Source organism: Nannobrachium achirus (genome assembly GCF_963921795.1).
Source record: "Nannobrachium achirus genome assembly, chromosome: 7".
NCBI lineage: Eukaryota > Metazoa > Chordata > Actinopteri > Myctophiformes > Myctophidae > Nannobrachium > Nannobrachium achirus.
In genome coordinates, this window is record NC_137816.1 from 60,069,844 (window position 1) to 60,086,822 (window position 16,979).

General features: G+C 42.2%; 1 protein-coding gene across 1 annotated transcript in view; it reads right to left on the reverse strand.

The window, feature by feature from the left end:
* Positions 1 to 12,393: 12,393 nt before the first annotated feature.
* Positions 12,394 to 16,979, reverse strand: part of dpy19l3 (dpy-19 like C-mannosyltransferase 3) — a gene marked incomplete at its 5' end in the record, with an annotated part of 81,194 nt that continues 76,608 nt past the window's right edge. The window contains 2 exons of the mRNA XM_080729199.1: positions 12,394 to 13,627; positions 15,659 to 15,817. Of these exons, the coding sequence (XP_080585325.1) occupies positions 13,427 to 13,627; positions 15,659 to 15,817 (360 nt within the window). The 3' untranslated portion in view covers positions 12,394 to 13,426. The remainder of the gene's footprint in view (positions 13,628 to 15,658; positions 15,818 to 16,979) is intronic.

Below are 16,979 nucleotides of genomic sequence, written 5' to 3' on the forward strand. Positions count from 1 at the left end.
TGTCATCATCATGTCATCATCATATATACCCTTTATATAGAAAACCCGGACAGACAGACCGACATTTGCTTATGTAGGCCTACCCATTTCATGGGTCTGGCAAACACAGAAGGGACTCAAATGGGTTGTGTATTGTGAGGGAACGTGACAGCGGAGGAGCCTATCATGTTTGCGGAGTCCTGATAACGTCGATGCCGGGAAGATATAATTCTAACTTTTTATGGGTTTTTTGAGTGGCGTTAACCGCTCCTACATCTGGCCTTGTCCGTATTTGTCCCGAGACTCTGAGCTCCTGATTAGCTCACGTCTGTCTGTTTATACGCCCAGCGTCACATTTGGCCAAGCTTCGCGGGATGAAATTAATCCATAAATAGCACCGCTCACTTCACACTGGGTGTGATTTTTTTCGGTAAATTAACACCATACTGCAACGTATCGAAAGTATCGGATCTGCAAGCTCGAAGCATGGCGTGAAGCGACGCCTTTTTGAGCATGTTAGATCTGCTTCTTTTGCTATTTATGAATTTTGAATCGTGAAAAGTACGAGTTTTGGACATTATTTATGAGGTCTCCACCCGACTGAGACAATATACTTTAATGGACATATTCCTTTCGCTCTGTTTGGCTGTACACAGCTATTGTTCAGTGTTTTTCCAAGTTGAAAAAAAAAAGTGCTTTGACTGTCACTGGGATCTGGGGGGTTAAGTTTTTTAGTTTTGAGTTTTGTTTCTCTTTCTGTAATGTGTCCGCAGGGTTCAGTGGTTCCGTATCGGTTTGGGTGTTTCAAAGTGTCAACGCTCCGCAGGGTTTGTAACACATTGAGCTTTCTGCATTTCATCCTCATCTCTAGATTTCATTTCCTATTCTCATATACCGTACTCTCCTTTAGCCGTGCGCTCAGGGGCATCACAAGGGGGGGAAAAGTGGGACTGAGTTACTAGGGCCCAAGGTGGAGGGGCCTTAATTATTGTATACTTTAGCTATTGAAAAATAGCAGATATACAAGCTCACAGCACGGCACCGTGTGTCGCTCTGCAAGCTTGTAGATCTGCTATTTTTGAAAAGTCGTGAAAATGTGTAACCTGACTCCGCCAGATGGTGGCAGTAGTGCGTACTGCATATACCGCACTACTTGTACCATGTGGGCTTGCTCGGGCAGACCCGATGTAAGGGGCGGGCCGTTTTTTCAAGTTCTTTAGCAGGTGATTGGATGTCGCTGATTGGTCCGGCTCGGGACTTTACGAGTGATATCAACTCCCTGAGCAGGTTCAGATGGTAGGGCGGTACGCACTACTGCCACCATCTGGCAGAGTCAGGTTAGAAAATTTGTGCAAATCTTTGAATATATTTATTTTTCAGCGAACATTTGTAACTCAAATTTTGCTTCTGGGGGGGGGGGGGGGGTCCTGGAACTAAATATATTGAGGTGGGGGTCCGTGGCCAAATACATATCATTTTTAGGGGTCCTCCACATGGAAACGTTTGCGCACCACTGACATAGAAACACCTTAGAAGGATTTGAAATATTCAAAGACTTGCACAGACATTTTCACGATTTTCCAAAAAATAGCAGATCTACAAGCTCTGCAGCGCGGCACTCGGTGCCGCGCTGTGAGCTTGTATATCTGCTATTTTTCAATAGTTAAAGCACAGAATGTGAGTGAATCCTTGTACCCAGGGCCCAGAATTTGGTGCGACACCCCTGCACGCCGTCCTCCTCCTCCTCCTCCCCCGCACACAGGGGAGGGCAGGGCACACAATGCAATTCAAACAGGATTAGGAATGGGACGCACGGACGGCGCGAGGGGAAAACTCTCTCTCTCTCCTTATAGCTCTTTTTCTTGAGCCCCTCCTCAGTCATACCAAACATAGAGACGACTGCATGCAAAAGACTACTTTAGAATGACGACTGCCTGGTTGGAATACAAACTCTGTCAGATTGACGTTCCAAGGTGACAGTGAAAGACAGGAAAGATTATTATTTTTTTAAACAGCTCTGAGCAGTAAAATGGCCCAGAGGTTTACATTATTAAAGGAGTAGTTCACCCCCAAGATGACATTTTTTTCCTATCGATTACTCACCCCATGGAGACCTGAGTTCAATAAAAAAGAAATGTTCTTGTCGGCCCATTGGTTCCGGATGGAGACCCAAATGCATTTGGGTCTCCATCGGGACCCAATGGGGGTAAATGTATTATAATCAAGTTATTGGCTTAGGAATGCGACAAAAACACAATATTATTGAACTTGTGTCTCCATGGGGTGAGTAATGGATAGGAAAAAAAGGCATTTTGGGGGTGAACTACTCATACATTTTATTGTATTTATGAAATAATACAAATTGTCTTGGACGAAACCAAGTTGATAGCTAGGATTTATAAAAAATACGGTATATATAAATGTAAAATGTAAATATTGATTAATTCTGCAATTTTCATACACTCTACAGTAGATACCTGTGGGTGAGGCGTTCACTCACTTATATTGGAGTTTTGGAGGAAGCTTGTTTTTCCATGCACTCAGCTTTGCAAAAAATAATAATACACAAAGAAGACGAAACATGTGTTTTTAAATTTCACAAGAAATGATTGCGGGGAGATATATAGAGTGAATGAGAGAGAGAGAGAGAGAGAGAGAGAGAGAGAGAGAGAGAGAGAGAGCGAGAGAGAGAGAGACATGCGTGGCTCCAGTGTTAAACGTGGCACCTGCTCCTCGGTAAGGAGTTGAGTGTCTCCACAGGGAGCCCTGGGGAAGGAAGGGGAGAGAGAAGTTTTCCCCGGGAAACGGTTTGTTGCACAGCAAACGACATAAATAGAAAGTCATTCGGTTCCCCCCCGTGCACATGCTGGCAGATGGGAGCCTGTCGACGGAGGTGAGTTAAAGGGTAGGAGGGTGTGAAAACACATCAGGCCACTAATCCTAATGGAAGCTGATGGCTTGCTATCGTATAACTGGGGAAGCCAAAAGTATCCGTGCGTACTTTCACTAAGTTGACGGAGAAGTCAGTCTCCCTGATAGCAGCTTTTCACAGACTAATGCTAATTTTCCTGAAAAGCTGAAGCTGCGGCTTTTGAAGAAGTAGAACGAACTACACTGCCTGGAATGAAGTAACAAACACACAATGGGGGATCTTCTCGAGGGAGCTGCTGATTCATTTTGTATTCCTATGTATTGAGCAGTACGGTTCTCAAGCTTTTCAGGCTGTGACCCCCCCCCCCCTCATATTTGAACTGGGGACACACCACCCTGATAAGCACTTGGAATTGTAGGAGTTGAGGCATTGAATGTAGTTTGACTCGGTTCCACAGGTAGATATTATTATTATTATCATTAAAATAGCAGATCTACAGGCTCACAACGCCTCACGTTGCGTGTTGTATGTGTTGCAGATCGGCTATCTTTGCCTATGCTCTTTCTTATATTATTTGACAATTTGGCTAAAGTTTTATAGTTTGTTTATTACTTTTGATACAGAAACAGCGGTTGTAAAAGCTCACAACGCCTCGCACTGCGAGCCGTTGTGAGCTTGTAGGTCTGCTATTTTTGGCAAAGTATCATGGTCAGTGGGGAAAAAAGAGCAGACCGAGTACAGAGAGAAAAGTCACGTTTATGACGGTTCAAGTGGTTTAAATGATAGATACACATGTATCCAACATACACTGGCAACAGTGCTGTCAAAAGGTTTACAGCAGGGTTCTCCAATAGGCGGCCCGCGGGCCATTTGCGGCCCGCGGGGGCTACTGTCTGGCCCTCACCAACCCCAGTAATAATGGTGGTATAAGAGCAGCAACAATATTGTCGTCGTTGGGTGGAAACCTTGTATCTCCAAATTTGTACGTTCTTTCACAAAGTAAAGCCCTGTTTCATCATACAAGGCCGTCGCACAAAAGTAGTGAAAACAGCAGATCTACAAGCACACAACGCCCCGCGGTGCGAGGCGTTGTTTACTTGTAGATCGGCTGTTTTCACTAGTTTAAATCATTTTTAAAATGATAAATTCAAAACGAACGGTTTTAGACATACAAGATTTTCACCCGACAACGATGATATCTGAACTGTCGCTGGAGTAGCGGGAGCGCCACCGTCGCCCCCTGCAATGCTGTGGCCCTCGGCTTGGCACCCTAGTCATAATTCGGCCCTTGGGGAAAACTAATTGGGGATCCCTGGTTTACAGTATAGCCATTTGAAATCTATGAAGTTGAATCTGCAACACAGTTTTATATGATATATGTAGTATCATGCTTCATCTCTATCTTGGCTAAGGCGTCCTTGGCCTGAAACACGTTGGAAGACCCCTGCCTTAAAACAGTGCAGGGATTTGCAGATAAGCCAGGATCAGAGTATGAAGTCTTTGTATGGACAGTGTGGGAGAGGCGGGTGAGATACTCATGGACACCATTCCTTTTGTTCCATGAAACAGCTTCTTAAATGTTATGTTCTGGGTGCAGACATGTTGTGATAAAATTGTTTTTACCTGATTTGTAAATACAAAAAGAAAGAAATCTTGTTTTGTTTTTCTTTTCTTTTCTTGTTTTTTCTTGTCAACAAAAGTACTATATGGATCAAAAATGTGCAGCTTCTCGAAAAGAAAAATGTGAACATTATATTTTGTATCATCATGATGAGCTTTGGACGGTTTGTTGGTGTTTTGTATTTGCTTCTATCTTTTTCCCCCCTCAATAAATTCATTTATTTGCACCAGTGATTACATTCAATCATGACTGTATTGGAATAAATGAAAGATGGGACCAAAGAAAGAGAGAAAAGGGCAGCATCAACAATATAGATTTGTCATCAGTTGGATGAGCCAGAGAGACCAAAACAAAACACTTTGTTGAATAGGAAAATGTCATAATACAGGCAACAGGCAGTGGTGTAAAGTAACTAAGTACAATTACTTAAGTACTGTACTTAAGCACAATTTTTTGGGTATTTGTACTTGAGTATTTCCAGTTTCCAATACTTTTACTTAATAATAAATAATAGTTACCTACTCCTCCCGCAAGGGAAATTCAGTATTTGCAGCCCAAACCAGCTGCTTCGCAGCCCACAAGGAGCGCGTGAGCAATTAGGGGTTAAGAGTCTTGCTCAGGGACACACATCGACATTGCTATCCTGGCCGGGAATCGAACCAGGGACAACCAGGGGAACTGGTTCCCCAGGCGGGCTCCCTAACCATTCACTTCTACTTCACTACATCTCGGATCCAGATATTGTACTTTTTTGGTAGATTTTGATTATTATAAAACAAACATTAACCACTTCAGCCCAATATACATTTCAGCCTTTTGAAAATAGACGATCTACAACCTTGTAGATCTGCTATTTTCAAAAGATGTTCATATATTTGAATACTTGAAATGGGATTGATTTCCTGACTTTTACTGCTAAGTAGCATGCTATTAAAGCAAAATCACAGGTGTACAAGAGCAGGCCCATAGCAAGCAAGACATTTAATCAAATTGACTTGAGTTACTGTATGCAAATTTGAATGCAGTTTAACATTAAAGCCATGGAACATTGAATTCACTTCAGAGCAATGCAATGTGTTTTACATTTTCATTCGAAAGAAAAAGGTACAAGACTGCTTGCAGGAGGTGCAAGAAGCTCATATGTGCCTCACATGCAGTCCGTGTTTGTGAAGCATGTGCTTCCTAGTGTATACGTACATGTGTTAGTTAGTTAGTTTCATTTATTTGTCCACAATGTAGAGATTTGTCTTTACATGTGTACATTCATATGTGACATCAATGTGTGTTCCCATGTTCACATGTGTGTTCAGTTCTTATTTGACATGAATTTCAGCTATCAGTAAAAACGCCCAGCTCTTTCAGTGTTTAATATGATATAGCAAAGCATAAATGCAAACATTTACCATATATATCATATGAATTGTTTAGAATTGAGACAAAGTCAATGTATGATGATGATTTGTTAAGTTAACGTTTATATTAGTGTTGTTTTTTTAAACCAAATATCCCCCGGGTCAAAATGACCCGAGAACGAAGGTGACGTGAATCTGAACAGAACTTAAGGGTTAAACGTTTGAGTAATGCAAGGGAAAAGCAGAGATCCAAACTGACCACCTTGTTGAGGGGTATGTGATTGGTGTGTAGAAAAGCGTGGCTGATTGAAAGCAATCAGCATAATGACAGCTGATTACAGCTGAGGCATATATGACTGTGCCCTGCATGAACTAATGCAGTGTAATGTTCATTAATGTAATAGCAGCTCATATTGTTGAGAAAAGTGTTGCATCGTAATAATCAGTATCAGCATCAGCATCATGGTCATCTTGTCAGTACCATGTCAGTGTCATGGTCAGTATAATGCTCAGTATCATGTCCTTATCATGGTCAGTATAATGGTCAGTATCATGTCAGTATCCTGTCAGTATCATGGTCAGTATTATGGTCAGTATCATGGTCACTGGTCAGTATCAAGTCAGTAGTATGGTCAGTATCATGGTCAGTACCATGTCAGTATCATGGTCAGTATCCTGTCAGTATCATGGTCAGTACCATGTCAGTATCATGGTCAGTACCATGTCAGTATCATGGTCAGTATCCTGTCAGTATCATGGTCAGTACCATGTCAGTATCATGGTCAGTATCCTGTCAGTATCATGGTCAGTACCATGTCAGTATCCTGTCAGTATCAAGTCAGTATTATGATCAGGCCACCCAGACCTTCGGAACAGTAACAAAGTGTACTGATATACAGTATACACTTGGGCACTACACCAGCTGATTGTACCAATTACTCCTCAACCCCTTCTTGTTAATGGGCCAAAGACGAGACATGCTAATTTCTTATCAGTACTGAAGGCCATAAACAAAGGGGGGGGGGGGGGGGGGGGGTATATTAAAATGCTTATCCACCCATGCTTCTATAGTATGAGAGATATGTCAGCATTTTATAAAAGCAAGGTTCTTGGATTGAACCCACAATTTTGAAAATGTTCACATATAGATCCTAACCAGGGTAAGTAAATAGTTTTCACAAACATTTTCCAGCGCTCTGTGGCGTCCTAGGAGCACAAGGTCCCTGGTTCAAGTCTATCTTGGGAAAACCCTTGGAAAAACACATGGTCATACACACAAAGTCATGTCATCGATCATCATCATCATATTCAGCAGCGGCAGCACCGCTCACTTCACACAGGTGTTATTTTTAAATTCTCGTCGTCCCATATCTGACACCAATGTGAGGACTGTCATGTTTATCCTATTTGTTTTATTATTTGTGACACAGTACAACAAATATCAAATCAATACAAGATGCATGGAGGAAAAGGACAGGGGTTGCGTATAACACAACAGAACATGTCTCTCATCATGCATGACCCAAAAGACATAACAGTCGAATAAACAGACATTATAAAATCATCGGACACATAAACACCCATAACTAATTCTCATTACAAATAGAACACAATAATAAAAGTACAATTTAGCGATGGATTTACTGGGAAATGCATTTTCCTCCTTTACGGTACCTTCCCCAATGAAAACACACCACCATGGATTTTTAATTTAACGTGAGAAAAAATGTTCTCTGATATGTAATTTTTTTGGCACTCAGATGGCCATCACAGAGTCTAGGGGTTTGAATCCACTGCGGTGCATCCACCTTGCAGATCGAGCGTCTATGGGAACACAATTTCCTGTGTTTTGGGGAAGGGAAGCCAGGTTGGGAGGGCCATCATAAATAATCACTGCATGTACGCCTGGGATGGGCCAGGGCAGGAATTTCAGGGAGGACATGAAGGCCATGGCTGTCGTTGCCCCTCAGTTTGGCCTTGTGCCCTTCAAAAAAATGGCACGCCCTGAGGCCACAGTGGCCTTAATGCCCCATCTGACTACCACTTTCTCCTCTGTCTCTGTCTTGCCAATGTAGACACCAGTGTCTCTTTCTGAGTCCACATTTTTTAAACCATTCCAGTATCTTTGATTGGTGCAGGGCTGAGCATGGATCAGATTGTAAATACCAATTTATTCATTTCACAGCAGACATATTACATTTAAAATCAAAAAACCTTAACCCTTAAATTCATTTCTTTCAATGGACTAAAACCTAGTTTTATTTGATGGCCTTCCTGCCCTGGCATTTGGCCTTTGTGCCCTAAAAAAAAAGGACAACATCAAAGGCCAAGTAGCCTTGCCCCTAAAATGACGAAATCCCAGTCCTGGCTGGGGCGTTCTCCCAATGGTGGCTCCTCATTGGCAGTTGAGCCAGCAGGCTAAAACAGGAGTGGGAGGAATTCATTAGCAAAACAACTGAATTGGCAGAAAAAAGGGGTAACATGATTGCCCCCGAAAAAATCTAATTAAAAAAGTTTGCTGAATCAACAACAACGTTGATTCGGCAACAACTTTGCATGCTTTTTGTAGTATAAACATGAGCATGTATGGTCGCAAAGAAACAGCTATCCCAGAGCAAACCGATGGATGAACGCAAGGGTCTACTATTTAGAAATGGTCAGGAAAATGAGTTGATTTTGTGCACATGTTCACAAGTTTGATCTACTTCAAAACAGACAAGGCCTCACAGCCCCATTTGGCACCACTACTTGGGAAACCTGGACCTGCAGGCTTGTAAACAATGGACTAGGGTTAGGGTTTGTGGTGCATACGGTACTTTGATGTGCAATGCATGTTGTAAGTCACTTTGGATAAAAAGCATCCTCTAACACAGGGGTTTTCAAAGTGGGTGACTGACAGGGCACCCTGGGGTGCCGTTACGGCAGTCCAGGGGTGCCTTGAGATCATTTGATAATATTTGGACACAGAATATTTAGTATAACTTTAAACTTGAAGTAAAAAGTTATTTTCAGTCAGTTCTAACCAAAATGGCTATTATCTCAACGTTTTCCTCGCAACATAATCACTAAAATATCGTCACTGTCGGGCAGAAACCTTGTATCTCCAAGTTTCAAATGTGTACGTCTTTTAGTAAAGCAACGTCCTGCTGTCGCACAAAACTAGTGAAAACAGCCGATCTATAAGCACACAACGTGTAGATCAAGCTGTTTTCACTAGTTTAGTACATTGTATAGATGATAAATACAAAACAAACGGTTTTGGACATACAAGGTTTCCACCCGACAACGACGATATGCTATTAAATATAAGGTGCTGGGAGTGAAAATTATAATGTAGGGGTGCCTCGGATTAAAAGAATATTCATGGGGTGCCCTGAGACAAAAAAGTTTGGGAACCCCTGCTCTAACAAATGCATACATTTCAATATGACACATATTGATGACACACCCATCAACAGTAGGCCAGCCAATCTATCTATGAAATGCCATTTCCATTGCTTTGAGAGTGAGTGTGTGATTGAGGTCTCACATGTTCATTGCCCGGGTAGTTATCCACAGCAACAATCTAATATCTGATTTGAATTACATACACAGCACATTAATGGTTCATTTCCTTTTCATCAAGAAACTCAAAATGAACTGCTTAATATCAATATGTATGGAAATTACAATGCCAAAAAAAAAGAAAAGAAAAATACATTAGTACACCCTTATTAGACAAACATAATAGAATCACTTCCCTCTCAAATAAAGCAATCAGAAATCTCTTAAATTAAACATCCAATATCCAGCCAGAGAAAAAAAAGAACTAGCAGCACTGCTCGACAGTGATACTACTGGTGTGCATTACAATGAGGCCATGACACTTCATTTTGGCTTCAGCGCGCGACTCACCAACAGCTTGCTGCCAAACGCTGCACGGCGTCTTTCTCTGTAAATGTGTGCGCATGGTATCAAGACAGGATCTTCATTAACAACTTAAACTCCTTATCTATACAAATAAACATATTCGACCAGGGTTTGCTCTGTACCTCGTCCACTGTGTTTTTTCACCAAATCTCTTTGCCGAAAATAGATCTACAAGCTCGCATTGCATCGCGAGGCGTTGTAAGGCTGTAGATCTACTGTTTTGTAGCAAACGTTTCCTCCACAATAAGGATGCCAGGACTCAAGTGGCAAGTGGACCCAAGCAGGTGTAGTGACAAGAGAAAAACTAACAAGAGGCGTGTGGCGTGACTAGACTGTCCTTAGATAATTGCCTCAGGACAGAACCATAATTACAGACACGACTCCAGTCTTTCGATCGCTGCTTCTCCTCTCGTCCCCTGCTCTCTCCTGCCTTCAGTCATTCCTTTATTAAAGCAACAGAGAGAGAGAGAGTGTGACCTTGTCTTTCCACCTTTGCTGTGTGAGCTTTTAGCCTCCGTCTCCAGTCGTCTCCTAACACAAGGCCTTGGTTTATTCAAGTTGTTGGCCTCCTTCTGCTCCCCTTCAGATTGAATAGTGTGGAAACAGGATCATTGATAGCCAGCTTTGATTTCCTTGGTACTAAGACTGTTATACGAGTGCACACGCACACACGTACACGTGCACGCATCCATGCACGCACCCACACTCACACAAATGAATAATGTAAGGGTTGAGACATGGCACACATGAGGAGGGTTTTAAGTGGATGAGGTCGAGCAGATAGCAGGAAACAAAAGTGCACCACAGTAATCACTAATCACACAGAACCAGTGACAAATACCAATTGGCTGCGTTGGACTCATTTTTACGGGAAACATACCCATTTAAGCGCCCCTCGAACCCATTAAACCGTGGCAAGAATCAAACCTAATGCAATTATCTTGGATTTTCTTTTCAGGGATAACTGATAATTTCTCTCACAAAGGGAGCTGACGTTTTTGCCAACTCTAGGCTGAGTAAGCCAAATGGCCAAAGACATTTCACTTGGGATTGCTACGTGCCAGAGATAATTAATCCTGGCTGAAGCTGAACCAGTTGGTAATTTTCGCAACGGCAATTCTCATATTGATAATTTGTCATCATACTGTAACACTGCGTTTTTTGGACAAATTACCGTTTTAAAAGCTTCTATTAGTTACTCGCATTATTGTTGGATGAAAAAAGTGATATTGAAAAAAAGAAAAAGGGCCACTGGTTAGGCAGTAAAAGATGTTTACCTCCACAGGAAACGGCACCATTATGACTTTATTTTATATAACTTTTATTGAAAGTATCTGATCTGCTGGCATAAAACACAGGCTTGGTAGAGTAGTCAAAAGAGTGGTCCTACTCACCTCTACTCGTATAGAGTGACCAATATGGCAAGATGAGATTGTCACAGATACTTCCCAACCCCTTAACCACTTAACCCCTCTATAAACCGCGATGTGCTATTCCTACCGGAGCTGAGGAGAGGAGGGTTAGGAGCTTTTTGCAAGGGCATTTGGCCAGTAGCTAAATGTCCTCGCCTAGACATTATTTACTACTACTGGCCAAATTCTGTCCCTATTGGGACGTAACTCGAGCGGCGCTGAGTCGGCTCAAGCGGACTTCGCAACGCTAAACATGGCGACTCACTCGCTTTAGCTCACTCGGTGGTGCCTCCGTCGCGGTCAAGTCAATAACTACTTTATCGGCCAAAACGGCGAGAGAGGCACTTCCGCGTTGAGGGTGGCCTCTGCTTAGACTCGTAAACCACCCTCTTCCGGAAACCATTTCATTCCTGGATAACGGAAGTTGGTCGTTTACTAGGCTAGCCTCTGCTAAACTCCGGTGGGAATTCACACCGCGGCCATCTTGGATTGCGTCACCACATGGGGTGGCAACACGTCTGAGCCTGCATTACAAACCATTATAAACAATGGAGCGGGGGTCCCAAAATATGAGTTGTTCCACCAGTTTCTTTTGACAACAAATAGTTATTATGAAGGCGGAGCAAGCACTGCACAGATAGCAAGTCTTTGTACACAGTAAGGTTTTAACTTAACTTACCTGGTATATCGTGGGTGTACCCTTCAATCCAGTTACTGTAGCCCTTCCTTTGAATCCTTTTGGGGATGTAGACGTTGTCATCTGCCCATTTGTGAATTTGGTCAAAAGAAACTGGTGAAACAGAACTCATATTTTGGGACCATCGCTCCATTGTTTACAACTGTTTATAATGCATGCTCAGTCGTGTTGCCACCCCATGTGGTGACGCAATCCAAGTAGAAAACAGACAATCTACAAGTTCACGTGAACCCGTCACAATGTGAGCTTGTAGATTTGCTATTTTGGCCAAATGTTCCCCCACAATAGGGATGCTAGGGTTCAAGTGGTTAAAGGACAACAATGTTTTTTTACAACAAGATTTCATATTTTAGATAGTTATTAGAGAAAAGAAAAGATGAGTGTTAAAATGTTTTCATTTACTTTCTATCGTTTTAGTGATCTTAACGATTTTGATTTGCATGCATGCCCCCAGGTTGGGGGCATGCATGCAAGTGGCTAAATATGTATTTTTAGACACAAAGCCCATTCACAAGACGCACCGCAATCTTTCATTGGCAGATGTGACTTATGGGGGCTGGTGTAAATAGTAACAAAGAAATTGCCAGCTTATTGTGTCTAAAAATACATATTTATCCACTTGTACGCATGCCCCCACCCACTGAAATCAAAATACTAAAATCGCTAAAACAATAGAAAGCCGTAAATGAAAACATTTTAACACTCATCTTTTCTTTTCTCTAATTACAATCTAAAATATGAACCCTTGTTGTAAAAAAAAAACAAAGTTGTCCTTTAACCCATATGGGCTCACATTTGTTTACAGAGCAAAACTAATAATAAAACCAGGTAGGCCTACTCATTCATTCCTTCAGCCATTGTCCAGTTCAACAGGCGATAGAGTTAAGGTGCAATAATAACAACATACATACAGATGCACTCTATATTGTTACATTTTAAACCTTGCATTTATAAAACTATCAAATTACAGCATGTATTTCTTTTTAAGTGATTTCACTCTTCTTTTTTTTGTTATGAGATATACAGTAAGTGTCAGATGCTGGAAAAAATAGGCTAGATGACTGTCTGTTTTTTTAAGCTGCAAAACAATGAGGCCAATAAAGTTCCCAAACTAAAGTCAAAACAAAGCAATAACAATATCACAACTGCCATGAGGAACCGAACTTAAAGAATTGTTGTTTGACTCGAGTTACCATGCTTGAACAATTGACCCTGGTCAAGAGCTGAACAAACCACAGGGAGAGAAGTTATAAGGAGAGAGAGAGAGTTAGCTGGTGGGTATGTTTGAACATCGAGCAGTCCACAGCTAAGAGTCTCGGGTGTTTTCCACACTATGAACCTTATAAAGCAGCCTAAAGCTGAAACGGGGCTGGCCCAGATTCAAACCCCATAGTTCAGAGAGAGCAGGGAGTGAGTTTAAAACAATAATGTAGTACATGATCAAGGCCCGCACGGTCTTCTAGACACAAAGCTCCCTCTACTCCTCCTCTCCTCCGTTCTGCTGATATCTCTGTACCGTGTCTCCTCTCGAAGCCTTCGGACTGTGCAGTAGTCTGTAAACTTCCGAAGCTCCGCAAATTCCTGCTAGCGGGCCTGGCTCGGTTCTGCCGCGGTTTTGGCTTTCTTGCGCTTCTTCTTGAGCCGGTAGACGTGGAAGGTTTTGTTCTGGAATGTTCTGGTGAAGAGGGCGGCGTAGGCCGCTGCCTCTGTCTTGATGGCCTCGCAGAACCGAGGGTGAGAGGCCGGAACCAGGTCTGGATCATTCTCCCCTGGTCCGTCCATGATCTGGAGGAAACAGAAGAAAGGACAAAAGCTATAAAGCAAGGCATGATTTTTGTACAGCTCATGCTTTACGTCAGTGGTTCTCAACCTGTGGGTCAGGAGGGGGTCGCCAAATTATTTTGGAAGGGGTCCCCAGATGACTAACTTAATGTGAAACATTGTTTTCTCACACAACAGTAAACAATTAATTATGCACATTTCTACAGTGACAATTTAAGGACTTTTTAATACCTCTAAAATTACAAATTAAACATTGGCCAAATTGTGAAATATTAGAGGCAGAAATTGTGAAAATAGCAGATCTACATGCTCACAACGTCTCGCAACTACATGTGAGCATGTAGATCTACTATATTCACAATAGAACCATAGTATACTAGGGTTTGATGCCTGGGGATCTCCATATATGGGCATAAGGGGGTACCCTAACAGGGCATCATCTGGGAATGCCCATACTGTATATGGACATTATATATTATATATATATATATATATATATATATATATATATATATATATATATATATCAATGACATCAGGGATCTTCATATATGGGCATAAAAGAGATACCCATATATGGACTGTTAGTGTGATAGTATGATTATCCAGGCCAGGGTTAGATTTTTGATGAGGTGATGTCACGTGACATCACTTCCTGTACTGAAAGACGGACGGACAAGCTACGACATTTCTCATGGTATACTGCGACCTTCGGTCGCAAAACAAAATGTAATGCCTCAACTCTTAGTGCTCGTCAGGGTGGGGGGGTCCCCAGTTAAAATATGAATGCTTGGACGGTCGCGGCCTGAAAAGGTTGAGAACCACTGCTTTACGTAAGGCACGAAATCACATAACAAAAAAATACACTGTAATGCATTGAAAAGCACAACAGAAGGAATGAAAACAAAACAGGCTAAATTAGGTCAGGATGTACCGTAGTGGTTTTACTTTTTCTCTCACAATTCAGATTTGTGGTACTAACTCTATACTGTACTTAAGATGTTGATGACGATGATTACGTTCATTATTTTTGGTCCTTTCAACCTGCAACATAGTACTGAAAAACAGCTTGAAATTCACCACGGTGAATCAAAAGGAAACATTTAACATAACAGAAGGAAGTTTGTGCCCCTTTTCTGCTGTGCTATTAAATCAGGGTTTTGGAATACATTTCAGTGATGGAGGTGCACACATGCACGCACACACACACACACACACACACACACACACACACACACACACACACACACACACACACACACACACACACACACACACACACACACACACACACACACACACACACACACACACACACACAGTTCCTTCAATAAAGCTGTCTAGATGTCATATAATATGTTTTCTGTGCACTCACTCGTGCAGATACTTCTCTCTCATGGCCGTGCAAATACACAAACACAGAAATTGACACGCACGCGCGCGCGCACACACACACACTTTCACATCTTACACCTAATTTAACCAGCCAGCCAGCCACCCACCCACCACCCACACTAGTCATTCAAATAGCCAGTAATCACTGTTAGAATGATAATCAGGAGCGGGTCGATATGAGGGGTGAGAAAAGAGTGATGTTCATGATTTAAATTATTGTGTTCGCCTAGAAAAATATATACCTCATACAGAGAGCTTTGTACTCTTAGATTTCACCCACGTGTCCATGTATCACATACATGTATTCACATACATGTATTCACATACATGTATCACATACATGTATTCACATACCGGTACATGTAAATGGTGCATATTCACATACATGTACCGTATTTTGACAATATTTATCTGCGGAACCGAGTCACATTAAATGTAATACCTAGAATTCCAAGTGCTTGTCAGGGTTCTTATGACTTCCTATCTAGCCAAGCTTTATAAACCATGAAGAAATTTATATATTTTTAAAGACAAAACAATTAAAAAAAACTAAGCGAATATTCGACTTTGGTGAACAACGTCGAATAGTGACTTTGATATTCGAATATTTGGTGAATGTCATGGAGAGATTTCACCCACATGTCCATTGGCGAGGTCCAGGAGATCTCGTAGCCGGCAGCCTCGCGCGTGTCTCCTCTCGTAGCAGATGCTGTCTTCCAGGACCACGTAGTCGGCTCCGGCAGACCTCAGCACGCTGTGCACGTCCTCCGGGGACCGCCGAGCGTACACCTGGTACATCTGATCAACAGGGGCGTCACAAGGGGGGGGGGGGGGGGGGGGGGACTGAGTTACTAGAGCCCAAGGTGGAGGGGCCTGGAATCATTTTTATACTTTAGCTATTGAAAAATAGCAGATATACAAGTTCACAGCGCAGCACCGAGTGCCGCGCTGTGAGCTTGTAGATCTGCTATTTTTTTTTTTAAATGTGTGCAAATCCTTGGATATATGTATTTTTTAAGCGAACATTTGTAACTCAAATTTTGCTTCTGGGGGATCCCTGGAACTAAATATTTTGAGATGGGGGTCTGTGGCCAAATACATATCATTTTGGTGGTCCTTCACATGAAAAGGTTTGAGCACCACTGACATAGAAACATAGGCTTTTCAAAAAACCTTAGAAGGATTTGAAATATATAATAAGACTTTTTCACGATTTTCACGATTTAAACAAAATAGCAGATCTACAAGTGCCGCGATGTGAGCTTGTATATCTGCTATTTTTCAATAGTTAAAGTAACCAGGGCCCCGAATTTGGTGCGACACCCCTACTGCTCTCGCACGCACGCACGCACGCACGCACGCACGCACGCACGCACGCACGCACGCACGCACGCACGCACGCACGCACGCACGCACGCACGCACGCACGCACACACACACACACACACACACACACACACACACACACACACACACACACACACACACACACACACACACACACACACACACACACACACACTGATTTGAGACTGAAGAAGCGACAAGTGGCTCATCTGACAGGATAAGTGAATGTCCATACATGCTTTTAGAGCCATTCACCATACAATTATATATTTGTCTTTGCTTTTTTCCACTTCGTAAAGACTAAAGAGTTTGTCAGAAACCTTGTATCTCCATGTTTCAACGAAAGTAGCAGGAAAAAAAAGCTGACCTACAAGCTCTCAACGCTTTGTGAGCTTGTACATCGCCTATTTTCACTGTTCCAAAAGTTTCTGAAAGTAATAGTGAAAGCGAAAGTGTGTTTTATAAATACTGAACCGATGAAACCTATAAACAAGAGCTTGTGTTCCTGAATAATAACCACGTTGGATCAACTGGAACACAGGTTCTTTTTCCCCCATTTCCTGAAAAGTAACACTTTTGGACATACAAGGATTCTGCCCGACAAGCAACGAGA